At 42.8% G+C, this 22,472-nt stretch overlaps 1 protein-coding gene across 1 annotated transcript in view; it reads left to right on the forward strand.

Moving 5' to 3' along the window:
- Nucleotides 1-21,187, forward strand: part of arhgef28a (Rho guanine nucleotide exchange factor (GEF) 28a) — a 44,774-nt gene extending 23,587 nt beyond the window's left edge. Inside the window, exons 14-36 of the mRNA XM_017038347.2 lie at nucleotides 452-538; nucleotides 1,766-1,808; nucleotides 2,751-2,852; nucleotides 3,378-3,501; nucleotides 4,737-4,863; nucleotides 4,948-5,003; nucleotides 5,097-5,154; nucleotides 5,251-5,374; nucleotides 5,486-5,601; nucleotides 6,292-6,432; nucleotides 6,515-6,765; nucleotides 7,390-7,515; nucleotides 7,627-7,744; nucleotides 7,832-8,086; nucleotides 8,703-8,779; nucleotides 8,891-9,069; nucleotides 9,149-9,240; nucleotides 9,334-9,519; nucleotides 9,877-10,070; nucleotides 11,641-11,688; nucleotides 12,320-12,838; nucleotides 15,807-16,099; nucleotides 19,592-21,187. Of these exons, the coding sequence (XP_016893836.2) occupies nucleotides 452-538; nucleotides 1,766-1,808; nucleotides 2,751-2,852; nucleotides 3,378-3,501; nucleotides 4,737-4,863; nucleotides 4,948-5,003; nucleotides 5,097-5,154; nucleotides 5,251-5,374; nucleotides 5,486-5,601; nucleotides 6,292-6,432; nucleotides 6,515-6,765; nucleotides 7,390-7,515; nucleotides 7,627-7,744; nucleotides 7,832-8,086; nucleotides 8,703-8,779; nucleotides 8,891-9,069; nucleotides 9,149-9,240; nucleotides 9,334-9,519; nucleotides 9,877-10,070; nucleotides 11,641-11,688; nucleotides 12,320-12,838; nucleotides 15,807-16,099; nucleotides 19,592-19,763 (3,488 nt within the window). The 3' untranslated portion in view covers nucleotides 19,764-21,187. The remainder of the gene's footprint in view (nucleotides 1-451; nucleotides 539-1,765; nucleotides 1,809-2,750; nucleotides 2,853-3,377; nucleotides 3,502-4,736; nucleotides 4,864-4,947; nucleotides 5,004-5,096; nucleotides 5,155-5,250; nucleotides 5,375-5,485; nucleotides 5,602-6,291; nucleotides 6,433-6,514; nucleotides 6,766-7,389; nucleotides 7,516-7,626; nucleotides 7,745-7,831; nucleotides 8,087-8,702; nucleotides 8,780-8,890; nucleotides 9,070-9,148; nucleotides 9,241-9,333; nucleotides 9,520-9,876; nucleotides 10,071-11,640; nucleotides 11,689-12,319; nucleotides 12,839-15,806; nucleotides 16,100-19,591) is intronic.
- The last annotated feature ends 1,285 nt before the right edge of the window (nucleotides 21,188-22,472 follow it).

A 22,472-nucleotide genomic window follows, 5' to 3' on the forward strand; every position in this document is an offset into this window, starting at 1 on the left:
ATATACATACTGTATATATACAGTATATGCATATAGGCATATATATATGTGTGTCTATATATATATTTATATATATATATTTATATATATATATACATATATATATTTCTATATAGTGTGTAAGACATTCAACACCTGGTCAGTACCATAGATCAATAACCAGGAAAGTCAAACACTAGCACGAACATTTAACCGTTTCCAACAGTTTTATTCAAAAGACTGATAGATGAAGGAGCAAGGAACAGGAAAGAAAGTCAAAAGAGTCACAATCAGGAATGACACATTACCTCGATTAATCACGATAAAGTACTATTCATCCTGATTAATCCACAGCTCCCCTGTGATTAATGTTATTACACACGTTAGTGAATCGACAGCCCTACTGTCTGTTGTTATAGTGGGCCCATGTGTAGTTGATGTGTGAGCAGCGTGTGTCCACTGTGTCCTGTAGATGGAGCACTCCACAGTGCCACCCACAGCCGATCTCTCCTTCAGGCCCTCTCTCTGTCTAAATCTCTGTCTCTGCTCAACCCTGGTAGTAAGTACTGGACCTCCTGCAGCCGTCGTCCTGCGTCGAAGCCCTGTCCAGCTGGCACGTGTCTTCACTGTGGCTTTGTCTGTTGTTTGTCTGTATATGTGCACAAAAACGCAAGGTTATTATTCTACATCAGCAGAAATATCACTGGGAAAATAACAGACAACAATTGGGTGATTTACTGTATGGTCCACAGCTAACGTGGTGACGTCATTTTAGTTGCAAAAAAACTAACAGACACATATTTATGGAGATTAGTTTTGATCAAGCGAGATTGTTCTTGTTGTGATCTGCCATCGTTTTCCAAAGCTTCGTGTTCAGTGTTAATCTGACGAAGCTCAGATTGAAGCCTCAAAGTGTTCAAGACAAACAGAAATAAGTTGGGCGCTAACGCTCGGCTTTAAGTAAGCGGTGTTTTTAATAACCTTGGCTTTTGTCTGCATGTGCATCTGGGCCGACCGGGTGTCTGGGTGTGTTTTTCCTCGTGATGCGACAGCCTTTATTGTAATGACAGCAACAGCTGGAGGGCAGGAAGAAATCAGGTTTGCAGCGACAACTAGAAGTGAACCGTCTGCTTCCCAGCCTGCAGGGGCTCTGGAGGGGTGTGAGTGGGGTCAGCAATGCATCTGTGTGTGTGTGTGTGTGTTTGTTTGTGCTCATGTTGCCATGAAAGTTGTCCTCTCTGCTTTGTACTGGTTTTTGACGTTGAGATAATTGAATACGAGGTTCTTTGAAGACGGGGACACGGAGCAGGGACCGTCTACCATATATAGTACCGGATAAAATTGTGACTTGTGTGAGTCTGTGCTTAGTGCCATGTAAAAACACACCTTGTTGTTATGGAAACAGTACTTTACCATTCAAATAATACACAGGTTCGAGTCATGAGAACGACTCTTTCTGCAGCTGGATCCAATAATTCAATACTCTGGATTCAGATTTTTGTATAAAGAATGAAAATTGATTCATATATTAAAAAAAACATTTCAAAAAAGTCTCCAGTAAGCTACGAAAAAAATAAAAAAATAAACAAACTTCGTGCAGCTAACGACCTCTCTGTGGCCGTATGGTTGGTACAGTTGATAAATGGAAGCACACACACAGGCTCTGGCTGCGTCCTGACTTTCTAGTGTTGTATGGACGTGTGGTGCAGTGGCTGCTCTTTCCTGTCAGATTTTAAATCGTGAACAATCTGTCTAACGACTTCCTCCTATTCTCTGTGTTTACCAGAACAAAGAGGCTGCAGCCTGCAGGAGCAGTCCCACGAGAAAAGGTACTGGCACTATTTACTTCAGCTGTGTATCGCTGCAGTGGGGTTTTTATCGGTCTCGTTGTTGAATATAATACAATGTGTCACAGTTCACTGAATATAACACTGCAGTTCACTTGACGTCCAGTGTTGAGGGCAGTGCTCTCGATGTGCAGGATCCTGACCATCAGCTGACACAGTGGGAATTCTGTTGAAGCTGCTGCTGTTCTGAAAAGTTCTCTCATTTTGTTCGGTGACAAATGAAACTTTTAGGTATAAAAACTAGGATGAACCTGCGGTACTTCGGGTCAGTTTATAGATAGTAGCTCAGATGTGGTGCTGTTCTGTAGAGAAACACTGGAGTCACTGGGTTACATATGATTCAAACAGAAACTTTCCATGACTTCTGTCTGCACCGAGGGTCGAGACACTTAGGAAAAAAAATCATTCTGCCCACTTCCTTTTCCACTATTTTTACTGCCACTCCATGAGTCATATTGCTAATGGACATTTCCTCTGCTGCTGCCATTAATGGATTAATATCCCAAATTGCGCAGCCACATAACAGTGGCTCCCCCTAGTGGAAAGTACCAAAAGAAAACAATGTTTCTTATGGCATTTGCATTTTTTTTGTTGTTGCATAGACAAATTTCAATTTTTCTCCAAACTTTAGATAAATATTAAATATTTACTTCATTCTAAGAGTTTGTGAACATTATGAAATTTAAACCTAAACATGTTGACACTATTGATATTAAAACAGATATTTATTCATCTTGTGCCTTCAATGTTGTGTAATAGTTGTGTAATAGTAAGCTATATAATTGTACCCTGGTGGTATTAAATATGCACGTTATAGTCTTTTGTCTTTACCTTCATGACTGTCATTGACTACAGTAATAATATTTGTGTCATTTCATGTAAATCAAAAAAAAAAAAACTTTACGAAGGATGTTTTTTTTCCAGGGAGATTAAGTTCCGTAAACGTGCTCAGTCTGCCGACGATGAAGGAACTATGGAGCTGGCAGACTCGCTCCAACATCTCACTCTGTCTGAGTTCCTTAAAGAGTATGTTGGGAGTTTTCAGCTCTTTTGACTGAGCATCAAACAAACAGACTAGCCCTGTACCGCTGTCACTAACACCAACCCCAGCTAACCACAACATAACCTTCCTCCCTCAGCTCAGCTCAGCTCCTCTTCACTAACGTGACTCTGTTTCTCTGTAGGCTGCAGAAAACTGACACTGTGTTTTAATAACGATTTTCTACTTTTCTAACAGCATGGGAATGTAACTGTATCTGTGCAGCGTCGGATTTTAACATGTGATGAAGTGTTGACTTTTCATACACACACCCTTGACTATTAATTATTTAGCCAAATTATGGCTAATTATCATAAAGTCGTAACATAGAATACATTTGTCTTTGGTTTGTTAAACTTCTAACATATTTTCTTGGCAGAAACTAAACTAATGTAAAACTACTGAACACATTCATCAGGAATGAAAATAGTCACTGTGGTGTTTAACGAGCGTCACAGTCCAAACTTTATTCCCTTGACCTGCATTTAATATTGTTTCTTCGTTGCCACCAGAATTGAAGAGGAGGAGCTGGATAATTACAGCGTACCCACTAAAGTGGAGTCGGAGAAGTACCGAGTCATTCGCACCTTCAGTTTCCTGAAGAACAGGATGTCCAGCACACGCAGCAAGAGCAAGGTAAGCACCACGCCTCCGACGTCACACCGCGTCATCACAGACAACCTGCGGTCGTCAGTTGACCTGGTTTCACAAATACGGTTTTATTTCATTTAGACTGACACACATTAGAACTGGAGATATTGATGTTTAGTTGTTTATTTTTTAACCTCTGTAATGTTGACTGGACGTGAGGACCAATCACTGAAGTGATTCACTGAAGTCTTGTCTTCTCTATATTCTGTTTGTGTATCCTGCGAAATTACAAAAAAGCTACTTCACCAGATTTTCTGTAAACGTGGTTTAAAGATGCAGCAAAAAAACAAAAACAAAACAAAAAACATTCTGGTTGAGGAGTCGATGGGTGAATGAAAGCGTAAGAATTAATACGTTAAACTAACTGTGAATGATGTTGTAGTGTACCAGAGTACAACAATTATTCATTGTTATTTATCAGAAGTAAATGTTCATATGTCAAAAGGTCAAAGATCAAATAAATAAATAAATAAATACATTTATTTATATAAATATAAATGTGCATATACTACCTTTGTAAATGTGCACACATGTCACTCGTTAAGATAACAAATTATATATATTAATATTTATACATTTATATATATTCATTGGTTCTGATATTTGTTTTAAATAAACACTTGATTTATGTCTATATATATAGACATATATGTGTGTATATATATATATATATATATATATATATATATATATGTATATATGTATATATGTATATATAGTCTGTCTGTCCTACAGTGTGACAGATATGGATTGTAACCATGGTATGTCACCGTTGTGTCTTGTGGTATTGAACACCACAACAGTGTGAAATCCCCAGTGTTTGAGTTTTGGTTCTGTGTCTCACCTCGGTGGAACACAGAACCAGGAAATGTTTCTGCGATAAACACGAGGTCAGAGTGACCAAACATGGTGTCCTGACTCTTTCCTTTTAATGATTAATCCCGTGTTTTTGAGTCAGCACAGGGACTGGAAGCCGTCTGCGTCCTACATCTGTTGTTTGTGCTGTTCTTCATTTCCTTGTCACTTTCTTTCGCTTTGGACGCAGGCTGCAGAGGAACTCCTCTCAGGATATTGTGATTGCAGATTAATCTCCGCAAACAGAACCTCGACACGATACACAAATTAAAGACTGTTTTGGTGCACGTATCAGCCAGGGTTTTTTTCGTTCCTTAAATGTGGCCTATTGATTTACACACATGTGTCTGTCACGGCTGTCAAAGGGCAAAGGGAAGGACAGGGACAAGCAGACGAATGGACATCGTTTTGCCACGGGCTCCTGTTTAGGCCCCACCGTCTGCATCGTTTGTGACAAACCAGCATCTGGGAAAGACATGCTGCACTGTCCGAGTGAGTACGACGCCTCCGTTCAAATACTCTGAAACGATCCTTCCTGAGAACAATTAAAGCACTTCAACCGTGTCATTCCTCTAGACTGCACCGCCATCGTCCATAAGGCGTGTAAGGAATCGGTCCCACCGTGTTTGAAGGTGAGTGGAGATGTTCGAGTGGTTCAAGCTGCGGCTCTTTGACTGGAAGTGTTTACATGCTCTGATGGGGCCTCTCTCATTTGTATCACTTAGAAACTTCAGGATAAATCTGCTGCAGTGACAAGGACCAAGACAGCATCCCTCCCACAGAGTGAGTTTACAAGACGCAGCTCATCAGTTCTGGGAACTGTTTTTTTTTTTTTGTGGTTAATGATGTTAATGTTGGAACGACCGTGTCCTCCCACAGATTTCACAGTGAGAGAAAGTTCCCCCCAGAGTCTGATCCCCGTCTCCGCCTCTTCACTGATGTCCAGCTCCAAGGACAGAAAAGACACCACCACCCACTCATGTCCCATATCTGGGAGTGACAGGTCAGTCGCCGCCCTAACATATTTGATAAGGAATACATTATAACTATAATAACAACCGCAGGTGAGGTCACCAACTCCAACGTCTGTTCTGTTCTTCGCTGTGCGTTTCAGTCGGCTCAGCGAGAGTTCAGAGACAGAGTGGGACTGGGTGAAGGTCAACGGCCTTTCAGACGAGCTGCTGCCAACTCCTGTGTCCTCCGTTTCTGCCGACTCATCATTTGGAGAAGGTACAGGGGGAAAACGAAAGGGAACTTTTTCATTTGTTGGTGTCCTTGTGCTCAGTGAGTGGGAGCTGCAGAGTGAAGGAATTATTCTTTGTTATTATTAAAAAAAACACAGAAGCTCTCACATGGACTACATGGTTACCGTACACAGGGGGTCCTCGGTTTATGACCTTGCTCGTCCTACGGTGTTTGGTTGTTACATCGCCAGATATGTATCAAGAACGTCTTGTTCCGTCAGACCGATGCATAGCGTTAAAACTCGCCAACTAATTTGCACAGGACCTAGTTGGCAAAGCGGACGAATTCAACGTCTGGACGGCTTTGTTTACGTTCAGTGGTTGTGTTGTGTTTTTGGGAATGTCTTGCCCTTTATTATGACTTCCAGGCGTTAGTCTGACTCTTCTGATGTTTTTATGTCCAAGATTCTGATGTTATCACTGTTATCATTACCCTGGCGCTTAACCCACTGTTAAACATGACACATGTATTATAATGTATTTATATGATGCTATAATTTGTTTAAATGAGTCGGGTTGAGATAAAACATCCTTCATATAGATTTGTTGTCTCCTTATAAGAATGAATGAATGAATGAATGAATGTCATTATTTTTAGCATTTTTTGAAATTAAAACAAGACATTTTGAACTTCATGGATGATGAGACATTTCTCTCTCCGCTCCTCTTCACACAGACTGTGTGGACTCATGCATTCAGGCTGACATCTTAATGGATGCAGGCGATTACCAGGCCGAGTCGTGGAGTCTGACGGTGGAGCAAAAGTTCTGCAAGAAGCAGGACAAGCGAGTCATCAAAAGGCAGGACGTCATCTACGGTGAGCCGCGGCGTAGGTGGAGTCACTCCACTGACGCGTGGAGAAACCAAGTGTGACCGGCGTGTGTTGTGTTCTGATGCAGAGTTAATGCAGACGGAGCTCCATCACCTCCAGACTCTGCACATCATGGCTGAGGTGTTCAGGAGGGGGATGATGGAGAAGGTGCAGCTGGACATGGAAGCAGTGCAGCGGGTGTTCCCCTGTCTGGACCAGCTGCTGCTGATACACCACGGCTTCTTCAGTGCCATGAAGGAGCGGCAGCACGGCTCCACCCAGCAGGACGGAAGCAGAAACTACCTCATCGGGCAGATAGGAGACATCCTGCTCCACCAGGTTGGTTTCTTTGGAATTCTGTGTCGACCTGTTTGTTTTTTTATGCACTGTTATGGAGGCGAAGTTAAACGGTTCTGAAACCGGTTCTGAAACAGGCAGCAGTCAAAAAAGACTGGGCGGCTGTTACTGGCTGGTGCTGCCAATAACACCATAACACTGTGCTCATAGTTGAAGGATTGTTGAGGGCCGGTAAATTAATAAATTCTAAATAAAATCTCTTTTAGACTTTATTCTGTTAGTATTGGAGTCTGAAAGACGTATTCTTGTGTTTTTAAAATTAATTTTCTTCTCTTTAATTTTCCAAAACTGAAAGAATGTTTGAAAAAAAAAAAGTCAGTTCTTAGCCGTATATAAATAATATATCTTAGACAAATATGCATATTTGTGTGTGTTTATGAATGTGATGCTTCTTGTCCATTTTCTGCAAGAAGAGATGACGATTTGAAAATTAACTCTCCTTGTTGTTTAAGGAAACCGTAGTAACAAAAGCTTTCTTTGTCACAATACTCTGGTAGTGGTTTTCAAACTGTGGCACGTCATACCAGTGGTTGTACCTGCTGCCAAATCACTGCAGCTGTGGCTCCAAAGTAAAAGTACACTGTGTGTTTGTGTGATTGTAAACAGTTCTCAGGTGAAACTGGTGAAACGATGAAAGAGGTTTATGGAGAATTCTGCAGCCGTCACATCGGAGCAGTCGGCTTCTTCAAAGAACTGCAGCAACAGAACAAGAGGTTTCAGAATTTCATCAAGGTACTTGGTTTTCTTTAATTCTGTTTTTCATATGACTTAGCATCTCTATCATGCTAAGTAAAATTTTTATTTTCCCGCTTATTTTGCTTTTCTTCTTCGCTCCTTTTCAAGCAACAAGGTAATAATTCATTGCATCGACGGAGAGGAATCCCAGAATGCATTTTGCTTGTAACCCAAAGAATTACCAAGTACCCAGTCCTGCTGGAGAGGATTCTTCAATACACGCAGGGTGAGTCGTCTGCTGCCATCTATTGGCAGACTGTCCAACATCATCAAAGCAGCCAATCATTTATCTGTTTTTTTTTTCATCTCTCAGAAAACACAGAGGAGTGTGCCGACCTTTCAAAGGCCCTCGCTCGCATCAAAGAGGTGGTGGCAGCCGTCGACCTGAAGGTCAGCGTGTACGAGCGGCATCAGAAGTTACAGGACGTGTGGAGCCGCATGGAGAACCGCAGCTCCGCTAAACTGAAGAACGGACACACCTTCAGGAAGCAGGACATGATGGGCTCAGGACAGACGCTGAAACACCAGGGGGTGCTGCTGTGGAAGACGGCCACAGGACGACTGAAAGGTGACAACGACGCGCACTGGTGCTAAAGTAGAGCTGGGTTTTGGAAGTTAGCAGCTGTTGTTTTGTCCACAAATTACTGTATTTGTGGACGTTCACATTTTTCCCTCCAGTATTAACTCACAATTAGTGTTAATTCTGACTTTTAATATACTGCAAATATATATAAATGATTTGTCCCACAATGGAGAAATTTGCAGCAGGAGTTTTTGCAACACACATGGGCTGCCACTGGAGGCACTATTGAGGCTGTGGTTTCTCTGGGGTGCGAACCCAGGACCTTCTTAGTCAAAGAAACAGAGTCATCCTAGTGTCAAAATGATTTTAGTGGACTAAATTTAAACTAGATTAAATTATCATTGCATTTTGTACCTTATTTTCTGGACTATAAGTCGCACTTTTTTAATATACCGATATATATAATTTCACATTTCACGCAGATCGCTCTTCAAACTTCATCGTGTTCTTCTCAAAGCTTCATAAAAACACAGTGAAAAACTTCTCACAACTACAGGAAACTCCTGAGAGACGTGTTTTATCTATATAACATAAAACAATATAATAATTTTTTTTTTTTTTAAAGCTTTGATTATTGACTTTTTTGTTTTTATTTCCATAGACGTCCTGGCTCTCCTTCTCACAGACACACTTATCTTCCTGCAAGAAAAAGACCAGAAATACACATTTGCTGCAGTGGTATGTACACATCAGCACAGTGTCAGCTACCTGACGTCATGTACAGCCAGTAGTACCTGCTGTAGTATTATGTCAAAAAGTCCTGATGTGTTTTTGCTCGATGGACTCCAGGACCAGAAAGCTCCAGTTGTAGCTCTGCAGAAGTTGATAGTGCGGGAAGTCGCTAACGAAGAGCGAGGAATGTTTCTGATCAGTGCTTCAGCAGCCGGACCAGAGATGTATGAAGTCCACGCTGCATCCAAGGAGGAACGGAACACCTGGATGAGGCTCATCCGAGAGGCCGTGGAGAGGTTCGATCAGAGAAGTTTAAGTCTTTGTCCGCGTGCAGCATTCACCTTCGTGGGTTGACGCCGGTTGTACTTTTTTCAGCTGCCCAGAGGAAGAGGAGGAATACACGAGTGAGTCTGAGGAGGAGAGGCGAGCTGCTGAGGCTCGTGTCCAAAAGATCCAGAAGTTACAAGGTTTCTTCATCGTATATTTGACTGGATCTACTCAGTATTAACTCTTTATTTTTACATCCTCTAATGCTGAGCTGATGTGACCTTCTGTGTTAGAGAGTCTGATGAGCCAGGACCAGCAGATCTGCTCCAGCCTGGAGGAGAAGCTACGCATTTACACAGAGCTGTCCATGGTGAACGGGAGGTCGGAGAGTTCGATGCTGGAACCGCGCTTGCTTAGCCACCATCACCCAGAGGAGGTACCGCAGGGCACCACGCTGCTGTCTGCTGCTCTGAAGGAAGGTGAGACATTGTCACACACACACATACACACACACGTTATGCAGCTACCCATTACAGAAACAGATACACTGCACCATGAACAGTATCTACATATTTTTTTTATAACAAATATGTTGCCATAGAGCAGGGGTCACCAAGTGTATTTCTCGGAGGGACAGAATATTTCTGGACAGACACCTTGGGGGCCGGACATTCATATAAAATGAACTAAAAGAAAATCACATTTTTGTCTCACACAGTCACTTAAAAACAAATCACAAATCAAATGCAAAAGTGCTGTCAAATCATTCGTTGGTTTCCTGTTCTACCCAACCACCATCGTCGCTAACTTTTGTTGCTCCTGCTTGTGTTTTGCAGCTGAAAAACTTAAAGCCACCTTGTCCTGGAAAACCTGTTCTCCATCCAGTCAGTCGTCCAGTCCGGTCTTTGACACAGACCCAGTGGTCGGCCCCGCCCCACCTGTAGAGATCCCTTCCCATGCTGTGGAATCTGCACCTGAAACCCCTGAGGTCACTGAGGGGAGACACACTCCTGTGGATGACAACGACAAGGTGCGTCAGTGGCTGTAACTCTTCCTGTAACGGTGACAGGTGTCGTTACAGTCTGAGGGACTGTAGACCATTACAGAGGATTTCCATTTCTCCTCACGTGTGTGTGTGTGTGTGTGGCTGAGGATTACCACCAGTTGTGTGTGTTAATAATTCAGTTTGTTCTATTAGAATTACATTTCAGCTTTAATGGGATGAATCATTGATAAGCTCATAATAAAAGTTAGAATTCCGTTCAGTCCCCAAAGATGCACTGCCATAAAAAATGAATATATCGACTTATTCCAATTACCCCGGCCACTGCCACAGATATGACTCCGTTTGCAGGTTGGTTTTTTTTTGTGAACTGTGAGATAAACGACTTGGATAAAAGAGAAATCCATTTATTATTCCATGCGCTGTGGTGACATGAGGCTTCAGCTCAGTGGTAGTAAGTGAAGTGGCCTCAAGGGGGAGCAAATGTTCCATGAAATTTTTCGGGGTGACGCTTGCAAAAAAAAGCAGAAAATATTTTTGTTCCTGGTCTTGACACGTACTTGTTAAGTACGTGTCATTATGAATAGTTTTGTTTTATTTATTTATTTATTTTAGAAATTCAAACCCAAGCTTGATTTGTTCCCATTCAAGCTCCTTGAAAAACATAGTGATTCCTCATGACATTCATCGTAAAGTTACAATCATACCCCAATCCACTGAAAACATATTTTATCTGGAAATTACTTTACATTGAGTTCACATTTTATAATAAAGTGTAAAGGATCTTGACCTTGTAAATGCTTCACCCCAAAGCTGAAACTGTCTGTGACAAACGCCAAAAAGGATCTTGACTGAAGCTGAAACTGTCTGTGACAAACGCCATCTTCTGGACATATACGGTATTAGTTAGTGAAGATAAAACACAAAATCAGGTTTTCACATTTGTTTTCCACAATCTCACAAGAAAAAAAAAATTCATTTTCCTTATTTGACATTTGAATATTAATCTTCTTTTCCAACGGTTAAATAAATTATTAAAAAAGAGACTTGAAGTTGAAACGCTTAAAATGAGCTAGGCATTAAAGTGGGAAAATTATACTACTTAATAAGCACACACCTGTTAAACATCCACGTTCTGAATGGCTGCTTTCACTGCCTTTACCTTTAAATGGAAAGGAGCCAGAATTCATGTAACCATGGCAACAGTTAAGGGAGAGAGAAACCAAAGAGTATTCATAATAATCATATTATCGCATTTACTGATAATCTAATCACAACAAGGCACTTTCACTTTGTATGCCATTCTGCCAGGTATAATAAACTGTCAGGACACCAGACAACAAACTGCGTTCAAACCGTATATGTTTGGGCCACAGTCTGTATTGAGAGTCAGTCAGCCAGTGGCTCGTAGAGGTGACGTAATAAAGCTGTTTGGTTTATTTTAGAGCCGTCCAGCAGTCAGGTTAATAAACATCCAGCCAGTTGTTGAAACGTCACCTGAAGTAGAAGGAAGACACAAATGTACTGTAAATAAATGTGGGTCCCTTTCAGGACCTTCTCATCTTCATGTTTTTTGTCCATGTTTGTCCATAAACAGATTGCCCAGAGTGTCCACAGCCTGACTCAGTTACTCTACAGTCTGCAGGTGAGTGCATTTTCCTGAATGTAGTCGGTACATTTTTGACCGTCCTCGTGTCGGAAACCATCCAGTCAGCATGTCGGCAAACAAACACGGCGCTTCATCTTTTTCACTGAGAGTCAACACTTGCATTGGAAGTGTCACAGTCATTATATATGAAGGCATCAGATGCCTGCAGACTCCAGCTCTGGTAAACAGCACACTTCAAACCAAACGCAGCGAGCTGCTGGAGAGAGGAACCCACAGATCTGTTGCTGCTCAGTGTGTGTGGGTGTTTTCTCTCTCTCTCTCACACACACACACACAAACAGAGCTGCAGATATACACACACATACACACCTCTGTTTGGTGTAAAATGTAAATGTAAGAAGAACGTGAGTTCGTATTTGCATCCTGACAGGTGTGATGTCTTTGTAGTTTGATGATCTTTGATCCAATGTTTCCATATTTAAAGTTGCGCACACTTCCTCTCCTATGAACCGGTAAACCACACATATGCAAGTGATGATGTTAATTCACGCGTTCATTTGAATCCGATTTTCTATTCAAACGACCAGCCTTGGCTGCCTGTTGTGTTGATGTTCACCCTCAGTATTTACATGACTGCCATCTTTGTCTCCTCCATCTCTGTGTCAAGGCTGTGGTGACCATTCAGGATAGCTACTATGAGCTCCAGAGGCTGCGGCTTCAGGAGAGCGGGCGGCGGTCTCCTCGGGTTCCGGGTCCTCACCCTGCAAGCACCCGGAGCAACACCCTGCAGGAACAGGAGAAGCAGCGCAACCTGGAGAAGCAGAAGGAGGACGTGGTTGCCATTCAGCGGCTCCAACAACGCCTGAGACAGGAACGGGGTCGCTGGGAGAGGGAGTGCCAGGCCAAAGAGAGCCAGCAGGAGGAGCAAGAGAGCAAGCTGGAGGAAAGGGAGAGACAGTGCCACCTGGAGGCTCAGAGGCTGAGGCAGGAGAGGGAAGAACTGGACCTACAGCAGGAGGAGTACCAACTGAGCTTAGAGCGTCTGAAGGATGGACAGAGGAGGGTGGAGATGGAGCGCGAATGCCTGGAGAAACAGCAGAAGCTGGTGCAGACGTTAAAGAACGGCCGACAGAGGAAACTGCCCACAGTGATCCCACACATGGTCATACCTCTACATGGTCAACAGGTATGGGAGTGACCTGCAGTAAGGACGTACGATAATATCGGACGTCATAATTCAGTTTTTGGGGATAAACGGCTGTATATGAAAATGAAAGTCACTAGATGGCAGCATTGCAGTTCAGCAACTCCTACTGTGGTTTATACAGATAAATAAATAAAGATAGCCAGGCCTGGGAATTAAGTGTTTGGTCAATATAGACATACTGGATATCGGCAAAAAGGCATCCTTAAACTGCAGTTATTTACACAGTGACTCAGTTACTAATATTTTTTCATTGCTAAACAATCTTAGATCAGTCCTAGAAAAGTGGACCTCTTTCTTAAAATACAATAAAAACTAAAAGTTCAAACAATATATTTTACCTGATCCTTGAACCGAAAAGGAAAATATCAGGGTGTCCCGATACCACCTTTTTGCAAATCAAGTATTTTCATTTGTGGCCTTGCCAATATCAAGTACTGTCAAAGGTACTTCTACAGGTTGGCTTTAATTTAATATGCAATGAACTGGAGGTCAGTGTTGTGTTAGAAAACATTAGAAAATATATCTTAAAACTGCATTTCAAATAGGTAAAATTATATAAAAAAAATTAGATGATCAAAAATTAAACTTTCTACATAGTTAACACAGCCAGAAAGTGAGCAGAGCTTTGATCCAGTAAAACATAACAATTAAAAACACCTTCTGCTACTTCCCAGTAAACAAAAGTGTTACTATAAATTGCTAACAGTAACAATTTAACCTGTGTTAATGTTAAATTCCTCCACACTATTGACATCGTTGACCTACTGAAATAAACTACTTATGAGGCAACGCAACACTGAACTGAAGCAGGGGAACAAAAGTCACTGGCTGACTGGTGGGAGGCTGGTTGTAATGAAGGTCAGGTCACTGCATCTGCAAGTTTTTTGAATACAACTATGAAGAATTAGGCCCAGAGGTGTTGGTGCATCCCACTTAAATATAAACACAGAGAAAAGGAATCTATCCCATAAAAATATGTTGGAGCTAAATCAAGGGCGAGCACCCACAATGCTGCAAAGGTTAGCATCTCTGAAGGGTTTTGGTGCACGTACAGTGTATGTGAATTTGAAAGCTCTTGTAATGTAAATTTATTTAAATTCTTCAAATCTGACGCCTCCACCTAGAAATACCATTCATTTTAAACAGGATAATGCAAGATGATAATTGTGGCTCTGTGTTTAATCTGATCTGAGTCAGTGTCGGTCCCGACCAAAGCTGTTGACCCTGACAGGAGGCCATTGTAGATATGTAGTGTTTATGGAGTATTTCTTAGCTAAAGTCATTAACAAGAAGCTTTCCTTTCGACAGCCATCATCATGAGTTACACTCATTTACACAGAGCAGCTCAATCCTCCCTTGATGTATGACCTGCGATAATGAGAGCTATTTCAGCATCGTTTGTCTTAGAGCTCCGGCAGCTCCGCTCACCAATAAACATAGCAATGATTGATGATAATTAAACCGTTGCAAATAAAAGCCCGAGCAAAATCATTAAAACCTGGGGCACGCGGCCCAAGGAAACCAATCAGGCGCGACCAAAAGGTACTAAATTATCAACACTTTGCTTTGAGAAGAACTGCAGCGAAATATCTCCCACAGCTAGAAGATGTGGGGGATAAAGGGTGCTCCGTGTCGGACGGCCTTTACATCTCGCTGTACTTTACCAGAGAAGGCAGCAGCGAGGAAACAGATGGAGTACATTTAGCCGCTGTCTGTCTCTTGTACTGCTGCGATTAGCAGGTGTGTGCGTTCAAAAGAGACACACACACACACACACAGCACTTGAAGAGATGGACAAATGAGCAGAGTCGTGCTACGGCGTTACCTCTCTCCCCCACATCAATCTGGCCCTGCACACCACCCTGGGCTTTCGCACGCTTGACGTGATGAGGTCTTCCTGTCATTTCGCAGACTTATTTATTTCAGGTCATCTGTTCCAGTCAGCGTTGAGGCTGCAGTTACAGCAGCGCTGTGACAATGATGTGTAGAGGCCCGGCCGATGCAGGTCCTTATTTTCTCCTGCTAATGTTTTTAGCCGGAGGCAGTGGTTCACAGGGTCAAAGACAGATCAAATCACACACACGTGCACACACTTTCCTGCTAATTATAGCTGTTGCCGCAGCTTAGCAGATAGTGTGAAGAAGAGAGAGAGAACAAGTCATTTAAACTGTAATCCTGGCTTCTTAAAGATGGTTGTTTAAGGTGCTGGTAGTTTACTTACTCTGCAGGTCTACTACTGCTACACACAAATGTGTATTTCAGCCATTGCACAAAAGCTTCACTGTATATGAGTGTACAACGGCTTTGGTGAATTACTTGCAGAAAGAAAAATATTGCTTGCATTTGAAATGATTAAATTAATAATTTAATGAAAAGATTTACAAGTAAAATAATTTAATAATTTAAATGAAAAGATTTACAAGTAAAATAATTTTGCAAAAATGGTTCTTTAGAAAATATAAAATATAAACTTGGCACGAGGAACATGATCTTTATAAAAAAAAAGTTTCTGTATTTTCTGGACTGTAAGTCGCTCCGGAGTATAAGTCGCACCAGCCAAAGGAATTTTAAAAAATGGTGACATACTGGTACACAATGGTGACATACTGGTACACAAGCCTGGAGGGCCCTCTAGTGGCTGTCTGTGTCAAAATAACAAAAAAAAAATATTGAAAAAACATGATTTATAGTCCAGAAAATACGATAATTGGGTCAATTTATCTGTCCTTTATGACAGATAGACTCAACATGAACTGTCTGGACGACACTGGCCGCCTTAGTAGAAAATTTAGTAGAAAACTTTAAATGATATGAAGTACGTTGGTGTTTGGTTTGGTTTTCTGGAACTGGAGGAGCTTGGGATTCCCACATGTTTATGTTGACATCACAGCATTCTCACTTTTCTTCTCTTCTGGCCTTGGGCTTTCGTCCCCCCCCCCCCCCTCAGGACCCGGCTCCCAGTCATTCAAGAGGCCATGCTGGTAATGGCTCTATGTTTGTGAACGAGGCGGCGTTCTCCAGCACCAGCATCAACAACCGCCACGTCAACCACAAACGCAATGACCCCAGCGCACACAACTGTCTCAACACCCTGCTGGCCAGATCCAACAGCAGAAACTCCCCCAAGGCAAAGGCTCGCCATGATCCACAGTCCGACCCCCAGAGCAGTGGGGGGAGGCAGACAGGATACCTGTACAGTACCACGGGACGGCTTGGACCGCAGCACGCTCCACCAGGTGAGACACTTGATCAGAGACAGTGAAGGTGTCGCTCCATGAGCAATGATCCAGCTCTATCTTTGAAAAAGTCCCAAATTAGGGATTATTATAGATTTTTTATCCCATCCCAATCAACGAAAATAAAATATTTTCCACAGGTCGAGTCATAGATGTAGGTTTTTAACAAATACATGTAGTTTGCCAACTATATACATATAAAAAATACCTCTTCGACCAGGATAGCTGCTGATGTAAGATAGACACAGAGCACCCAGAAAGTGTTGTGCTGTATACCTCCAACCAAATTAAAAGCCTTAATTTTAATAACGAACACATATTCGCTCATTTTACTTTACATTTTTGCCGTAGATAACACAAAAAATCATAGTCATATAAATTGTAATCATATAAACCAGGGATCCTCAACCCCCGGTTTGTGGACCAATGCCAGTCCACGGGTCATTTGGTACTGGGCCACAGTGGAAGAATTAATATTTTGCTTAATTTGAAGAGATATGGTTATAATCCGGTATTTTTTCTCCAATACTAAGAGAATAAAGTCTGAAAGAAGTTTATTTTGAAAATGGACTGATCTGAATCTGAAACAGTCCCTCAACGATCGGTGCGGGGCTATTGCTCTGCGGTACTGGTTGTTATTGGTCGACCAGTCCTTACATGTTGGTGCCGGCTGATGTAAAGAAAACGCCTGTAGGGGTTTCTCATCAGTGTCAAAACTAAGACGTCTTATATTTATAATCACGTCAGCTCTTAACAGTAACTCGTCTTTTTTTTTTTTAATTAACATCACATTACAGGAACAAACACTCCCATTAAAAGGCTGCCGTTAGACCAAGGTCACAGTGCTGTGTGTATTTCCCCCTTGTGTTCAGTCTCTATATTAAAGATGTGCCTTCAGACAACATCTGTGCTTCAGTGAAATAGAAACGCCCACTAATCACTGCTTCTTTTTAACGTCCCATGTCTTCACTGTTGTGTGGCTCCTCCTTTGAGCAGCAGCCGTTGTTTTTGTGCCAGATCTGTTGCTCATAACTGAGAAATCCACTACCTGTGAGAATGTAAACATGCCCTCTGACTGCACCGGTTTCAGCTGTGTGTGTGAGAGAGCTCACTGTACACACACACCCACACACACACCCACACACACACACACACACACACACTCCACTCAAGGTCCTTTCCCTGGTGAGGCCTTGTCTGTCCTTCCCGTCAGTTAATCAGTGTCTCCTGACAAAGAAATCTCCCACCCGTCCTCCCCCGCTCTGATCTCCCTCTCCCTCTCTCCCTCTTCTCTCTCCCCCTCCCCTTCCCCACTCCTCTCTCCCCCCTCTCCCTCTCCCTCTCCCCTCCCCCCCCCCTCCTCCCCTCCCCCCCCCTCCTCTCCCCCCCTCCCTCCCTCTCCGCCTCCCCCCCTCCGCCTCCTTCTCCCTCTCCCTCTCCACTCTCCCCTCTCTCTCCTCTCTCCGTCTCCCTCTCTCTCCCTCTCCCCCTCCTCTCTCCCTCTCTCCCTCTCCTCTCGCCCCCTCCCTCCCTCTCCCCCCCCCCCCTTTCCTCTCCCTCTCTCCCCCCCCTCTCCCTCTCCCTCTCCCCCTCTCCCTCTCCCCCTCTCCCTCTCTTCTCTCCCTCTCCCTCCCCCCTCTCCCCCCCCCCCCCTCCCCCGCTCTCCCTCTCTCTCTCCCCCCCCCCCCTTTCCTCTCCCTCTCTCTCCTCTCCTCTCTCCTCTCTCCTCTCTCCTCTCTCTGTCTCCCTCTCCCTCTCCGTCTCTCTCTCCTCTCTCTCTCCTCTCTCTCTCCTCTCTCTGTCTCCCTCTCCCTCTCCTCTCTCCCTCCCCCCCTCCCTCCCTCTCCCTCTCCCTCTCTTGTCAGAGGGAGAGGAAAATCGATGGCTTCTCTATCTATTGACGGGCGGACAACAGCTTGTGAATCACAGTTCACAGGCGATGGCTGACTGATTGGGCCATTGATCCTGAAAAATCTTTACAAAACTCATTACAGCATGACTTGTCATCGCATCAGGCAGAAGGCGGGAGGGGAAAGGAGGGGGGAGGAGGAGAGACGTGGACGAGTATTAATCTGCGCTTCACCACCGAGGTGTTGGCCTCGTTCCCACCTTTGCTCGTCCACCTTCCTCATCCGTCCCAGCCTGTGGCCGACTCCAGTATTCACCACACGTCACGTCCCTCAGCCTTTGTGAGACGGGTCGGTGTTGAGTGAAGCCGAGGATTCTGGTCCTGTTCGCCGGCTGCTGCTGGTTGAACAATCTCCTCTTAGCTCATTAACCTTTTCTCATTATTGAGCACGTACGACCTGCAGTCAAACCCAGGGCACTTTGTTAACAGGCTAGGGCCGTGTACCGTACTGTACTGTACTGTACTGTACTGTACTGCAGTACTGCTGACGTCTACCCACAGTAGTACATTCCTGAGTAGATCCCACAGAGAGCAGGGTTCAAATCCCATAAGCACCAGCAATTTAAAAATGAACTTTTCTTTTTACCTTCATGCAGGCTGACAGTGGAGAGATAAAAATGGCACAGGGCACGGCAGCTAGTAGCATTAGCATTGGTGCTAATCACTTTTCACATTTTTAGCAGCTTTTCTGTAGTAGTAATCAATAAGTAACATTGTTTGTTTTTTTTACACTTTTTTTTTAAATAGCAGTTGTTGCGACATAGCAAAATGCTAAAGTCTTACGTAGTGTTGTGCCTCATCTACCAGAGGGTGGGGCTGTGGAGCGGCTAACAGCGCTGCTCTAATGAACTCTTCGATAATTAATCAAAACGAGACACTTTCCTACAGGGCCACAATGAGGCGATTTATAGTTCATGTCATCTGTTACCATGACAGCACACCTGCCTCACCGCTAGATGGTGGCTGTCACACAGACCGCAGTGAGGACACAGGGACACGGGGACACGGGGACACCAGGCACATAATCAACCAGGGCTGAACTGTGTGTACTACCCTGAGTACACACAGTAATCCAGGTCTCAGTTAATGATATTATAATAATGCTGCTGCCTTAGAGGGAAATCCTCCTGTAGCATGGCTACACACGGCTCCCTGCTCTTCATCTTCATCTTCATCTTCGTCTTCGGGGATTTCCATACTCAGGTTGAACCACGTCTTGAACCACGGGTTGCGCGTAGGCAGGTGTCGAGGAATTCAGGCCATGACGATTGATCGTTCTGAAAGAGCTAATGGGAAAAGTGACACCTCCGGGTACGGGGGAGTCGTGGGAGGAGGGGGGGGGGGTGATGGATACATCCCAGATCCTTTTTGTTTTGACTCCCACTCTCCTGCTGCGGTGCGACAGGCAGCAGCTGTGGCTGATGTATATGTTAGTGATTGGACGATTGAGAAAAACAATTAGAGTGAGCACATTCAAAGGTGGCTCCATGTAGCTTTACCACGAAGTCTCTCATCATGTGATCAGTGAGAGCTCCTCCCACGCAGCTTGTAATGATTTTTTTTTTTTCTATGTGCCCACCCAGGGTATAACAGCCGCAGCTACATCGGAGAGACCTGGTTGTCAACAGCGAGTGCAGCTGATCTGTATCCAGAGGTCCCGCATCCCACTGACCCTCAGCTGGACCTCAGCGCTCTGGTTTCCTTGGAAACTGACAGTAGTGGTGAGGAAGGCAGGGAGGAAACTATTGTGTACCTGTGAAAATCCAGCCCAACACTTGGAGGAAGATAAAGAATACACAAACAGGCAACCATGAAGTGCAGAGAGAATAAAATAGCAAAGCAAAAAGAACCTGTTACCTTCAGACCTGAGGTCACTGGTCTGTCACCTCAGCTCGACGTCACAGCTTGGTGTTTATGCTCTCTTTCTTTGGTCGCGTTCAGCTCTTCCTTCACTCTGCTCCCTTTGGAGCGACATCGTTTTAAAATATCAGAAATGCGACATATTCTCATCTCAGCAGCCAGTGGTCGTTTTCGTACAAACGCGACACGCCACACTTTTTTTCAACCGCGCCGCCTTCAGGAGCGGTTGTTTTTTTTTTATCTGTTGAGCAGCTTGGTTTTCAAAGATAAATCTACTAATGTGTCTAATGTGTGGATGAATTTCTACAAAGACGTCTGAGTGAAGAGAGAGATTTCTCTTTGATGAAGTCGTCTAGAAGAAAGAATGATGTTTCAGGGAAGATCATTCAAAGACTTTCAAGTCTCCTGACTGTTTTTGGATTCATAACCAAAAACGTGGTCCAAATGACGCAATTTGTAAAGTAATGGGCAGATTTTCTTTTTAGGATTTACTCAGTATTTAGAAATCCTGTTACTTCTAGATTTTTCATAATGTCTAGATAAGTTTTTTTTCATACCAAATGTCCTACAGCCCTGCAGGATCATGAAGGTACCCCAAAGTAAATCATGACAAATGACTCAGAGCTTCACGTTTGAAGGTAGGACTATATTATAATTATATCATTTCCCTTCATGAAGTTTTTTATATTGAGTTTTTAAAACTAAAACAAAATTAACCGTTGTTTAATTTTGATTTGGTTGGAGTGCCTTCTAGTGGATGAGGAACGAAACAACAAGCTTGTATATATACAGTATATGTATATAATTAACTTTTAAAAAGCATTTAAAAATTCACATAAAGCCTTAGAAATTTGAATCGGACTTGAAGGGAGAATTGACAGCCCTAGTCGTAGTAAAAATGAAAAATGAATCCCACTGGGGGGGGGTGTATGGGTGAGGATGGGAGGCAACAGTGTCATAGATCCAACACAGTGCAATAAAGATGCATTATGTTCAAATTATAATTGTTCCATCTGATGTTTTCATAAAGTTTTTCATAAAGTCCCTTAGCTGTTAACAGTGTCTCTGCCCTTTCAGACCCTAATGTGTCGTCATATTAAATATTAAAAAGGGAAAACGGTGACATTAGACACTTCACAAAGGACCTGAGTCATCATTTTGACTCTGCTTCACCGGATGAAATGAAATGATCCTCAGAACTCCCTGATATGAGCCAGAACCACAGAATCTTCACTTTTGGGCCAGTTTTCTTTATGTCCATCACTTCAGTAAAAAAAAAAAACAGTCGTTTGGAGCCTGTTCTCACATAAGAGGAGAGAAATCTTTTAAAGTTGTCTGTACTTCTTGCACTTGAACTGTCCATATCCTCACGGAGGGAGAGAACTCTGCCACTTCTGTCACGGGGCTGATGAACACACATCATATTGGCTGGAGAGTCCAACCTGCAGGACCGTGGACAGGAACCAAAAGGATGCAAGTCCAACCTGCAGGACTGTGGACCGTGGACAGGAACCAAAAGGATGCAGGCACGGTCAAACGCCACCTAGTGGGTTTGTTGTTCAAACCGTGCTGCCCACATCCATGTACTTTGTTGACTTTGTTGACTTCCTGTGCCAATGCGTTGTGTCCTTTGATGTTTGTTCTGCAGTATTGTTGTTGTGTTTTGGTATCGTGTTTATTCAAGACAGTTTTTATTTATTACTCTGCAGAATGTTCTCCGTGTTCTACGGCAGATTCATGTCTCTGTACATAATCATGTTTACCATTGTAAAGTGTGTTTTCCTGCTGTGTCTCGTGTTCTCTGTTCAAACACAGCTGTACTGATAAATGGATTTTACTAAACTCAAAAGTTGTGTTTTATTCTCTTCAAAGGACGTTTGAGGATTTATTATAATAATTATATATATGTATATATATATAAATTATTTTAACAATATATGTACATATAAATATATTTCTATATAAATAAATAATTTTAAAAATAATACAAATATGTATATAAATATATTTATATATAAATTAAATAATTGTTCAATTAATATATGTGTATATAAATATATGTGTATGGTGAGAATGTTAGTTTGACAGTTCACACATTCTCCCCATCCTAACTCTTGAGGTTTTGTTCTGGAACTTGTCATGTAGCTGTTCCTGTTCTTTGTACCAGTGTTTTCCCCAGTGATTGACAGACGCTGCTGCAGCCTCATGTACGAGGATGTCGATGCCAGTCAACCACTGGAAGGATTCAGACCTTCTGACATCACTCTGTGACATCTACAATACATTTTTCTTATAGAGAAAAATACAAACTATTTCTATTATAGTTTGTTTTTTAGTGTTGAGTCGAAAGTGATCGATTTTTTTACAGTCTGATCCTAAAACTGCACTGTCTCTACATTTTAAACCATTTCTGCCAACAGTCGCTCCTGAGACTTGAGTCTACAATAATCACTTGTTCCTTTGTCATTACACACTCTGTGTACACTACACTGCTCTGTCTGCCCACACTGTAGTTGTTTTTAACGACCTCTGTGCAAGGTAACCAATAACACGGGAGGAAAAAAAAAAAAAACGATTAATGTGAAACTTGTTATCGCTGAGTCATCTG

The sequence above is a fragment of the Cynoglossus semilaevis genome, chromosome 14, assembly GCF_000523025.1.
Source record: "Cynoglossus semilaevis isolate Cse_v1.0 chromosome 14, Cse_v1.0, whole genome shotgun sequence".
NCBI lineage: Eukaryota > Metazoa > Chordata > Actinopteri > Pleuronectiformes > Cynoglossidae > Cynoglossus > Cynoglossus semilaevis.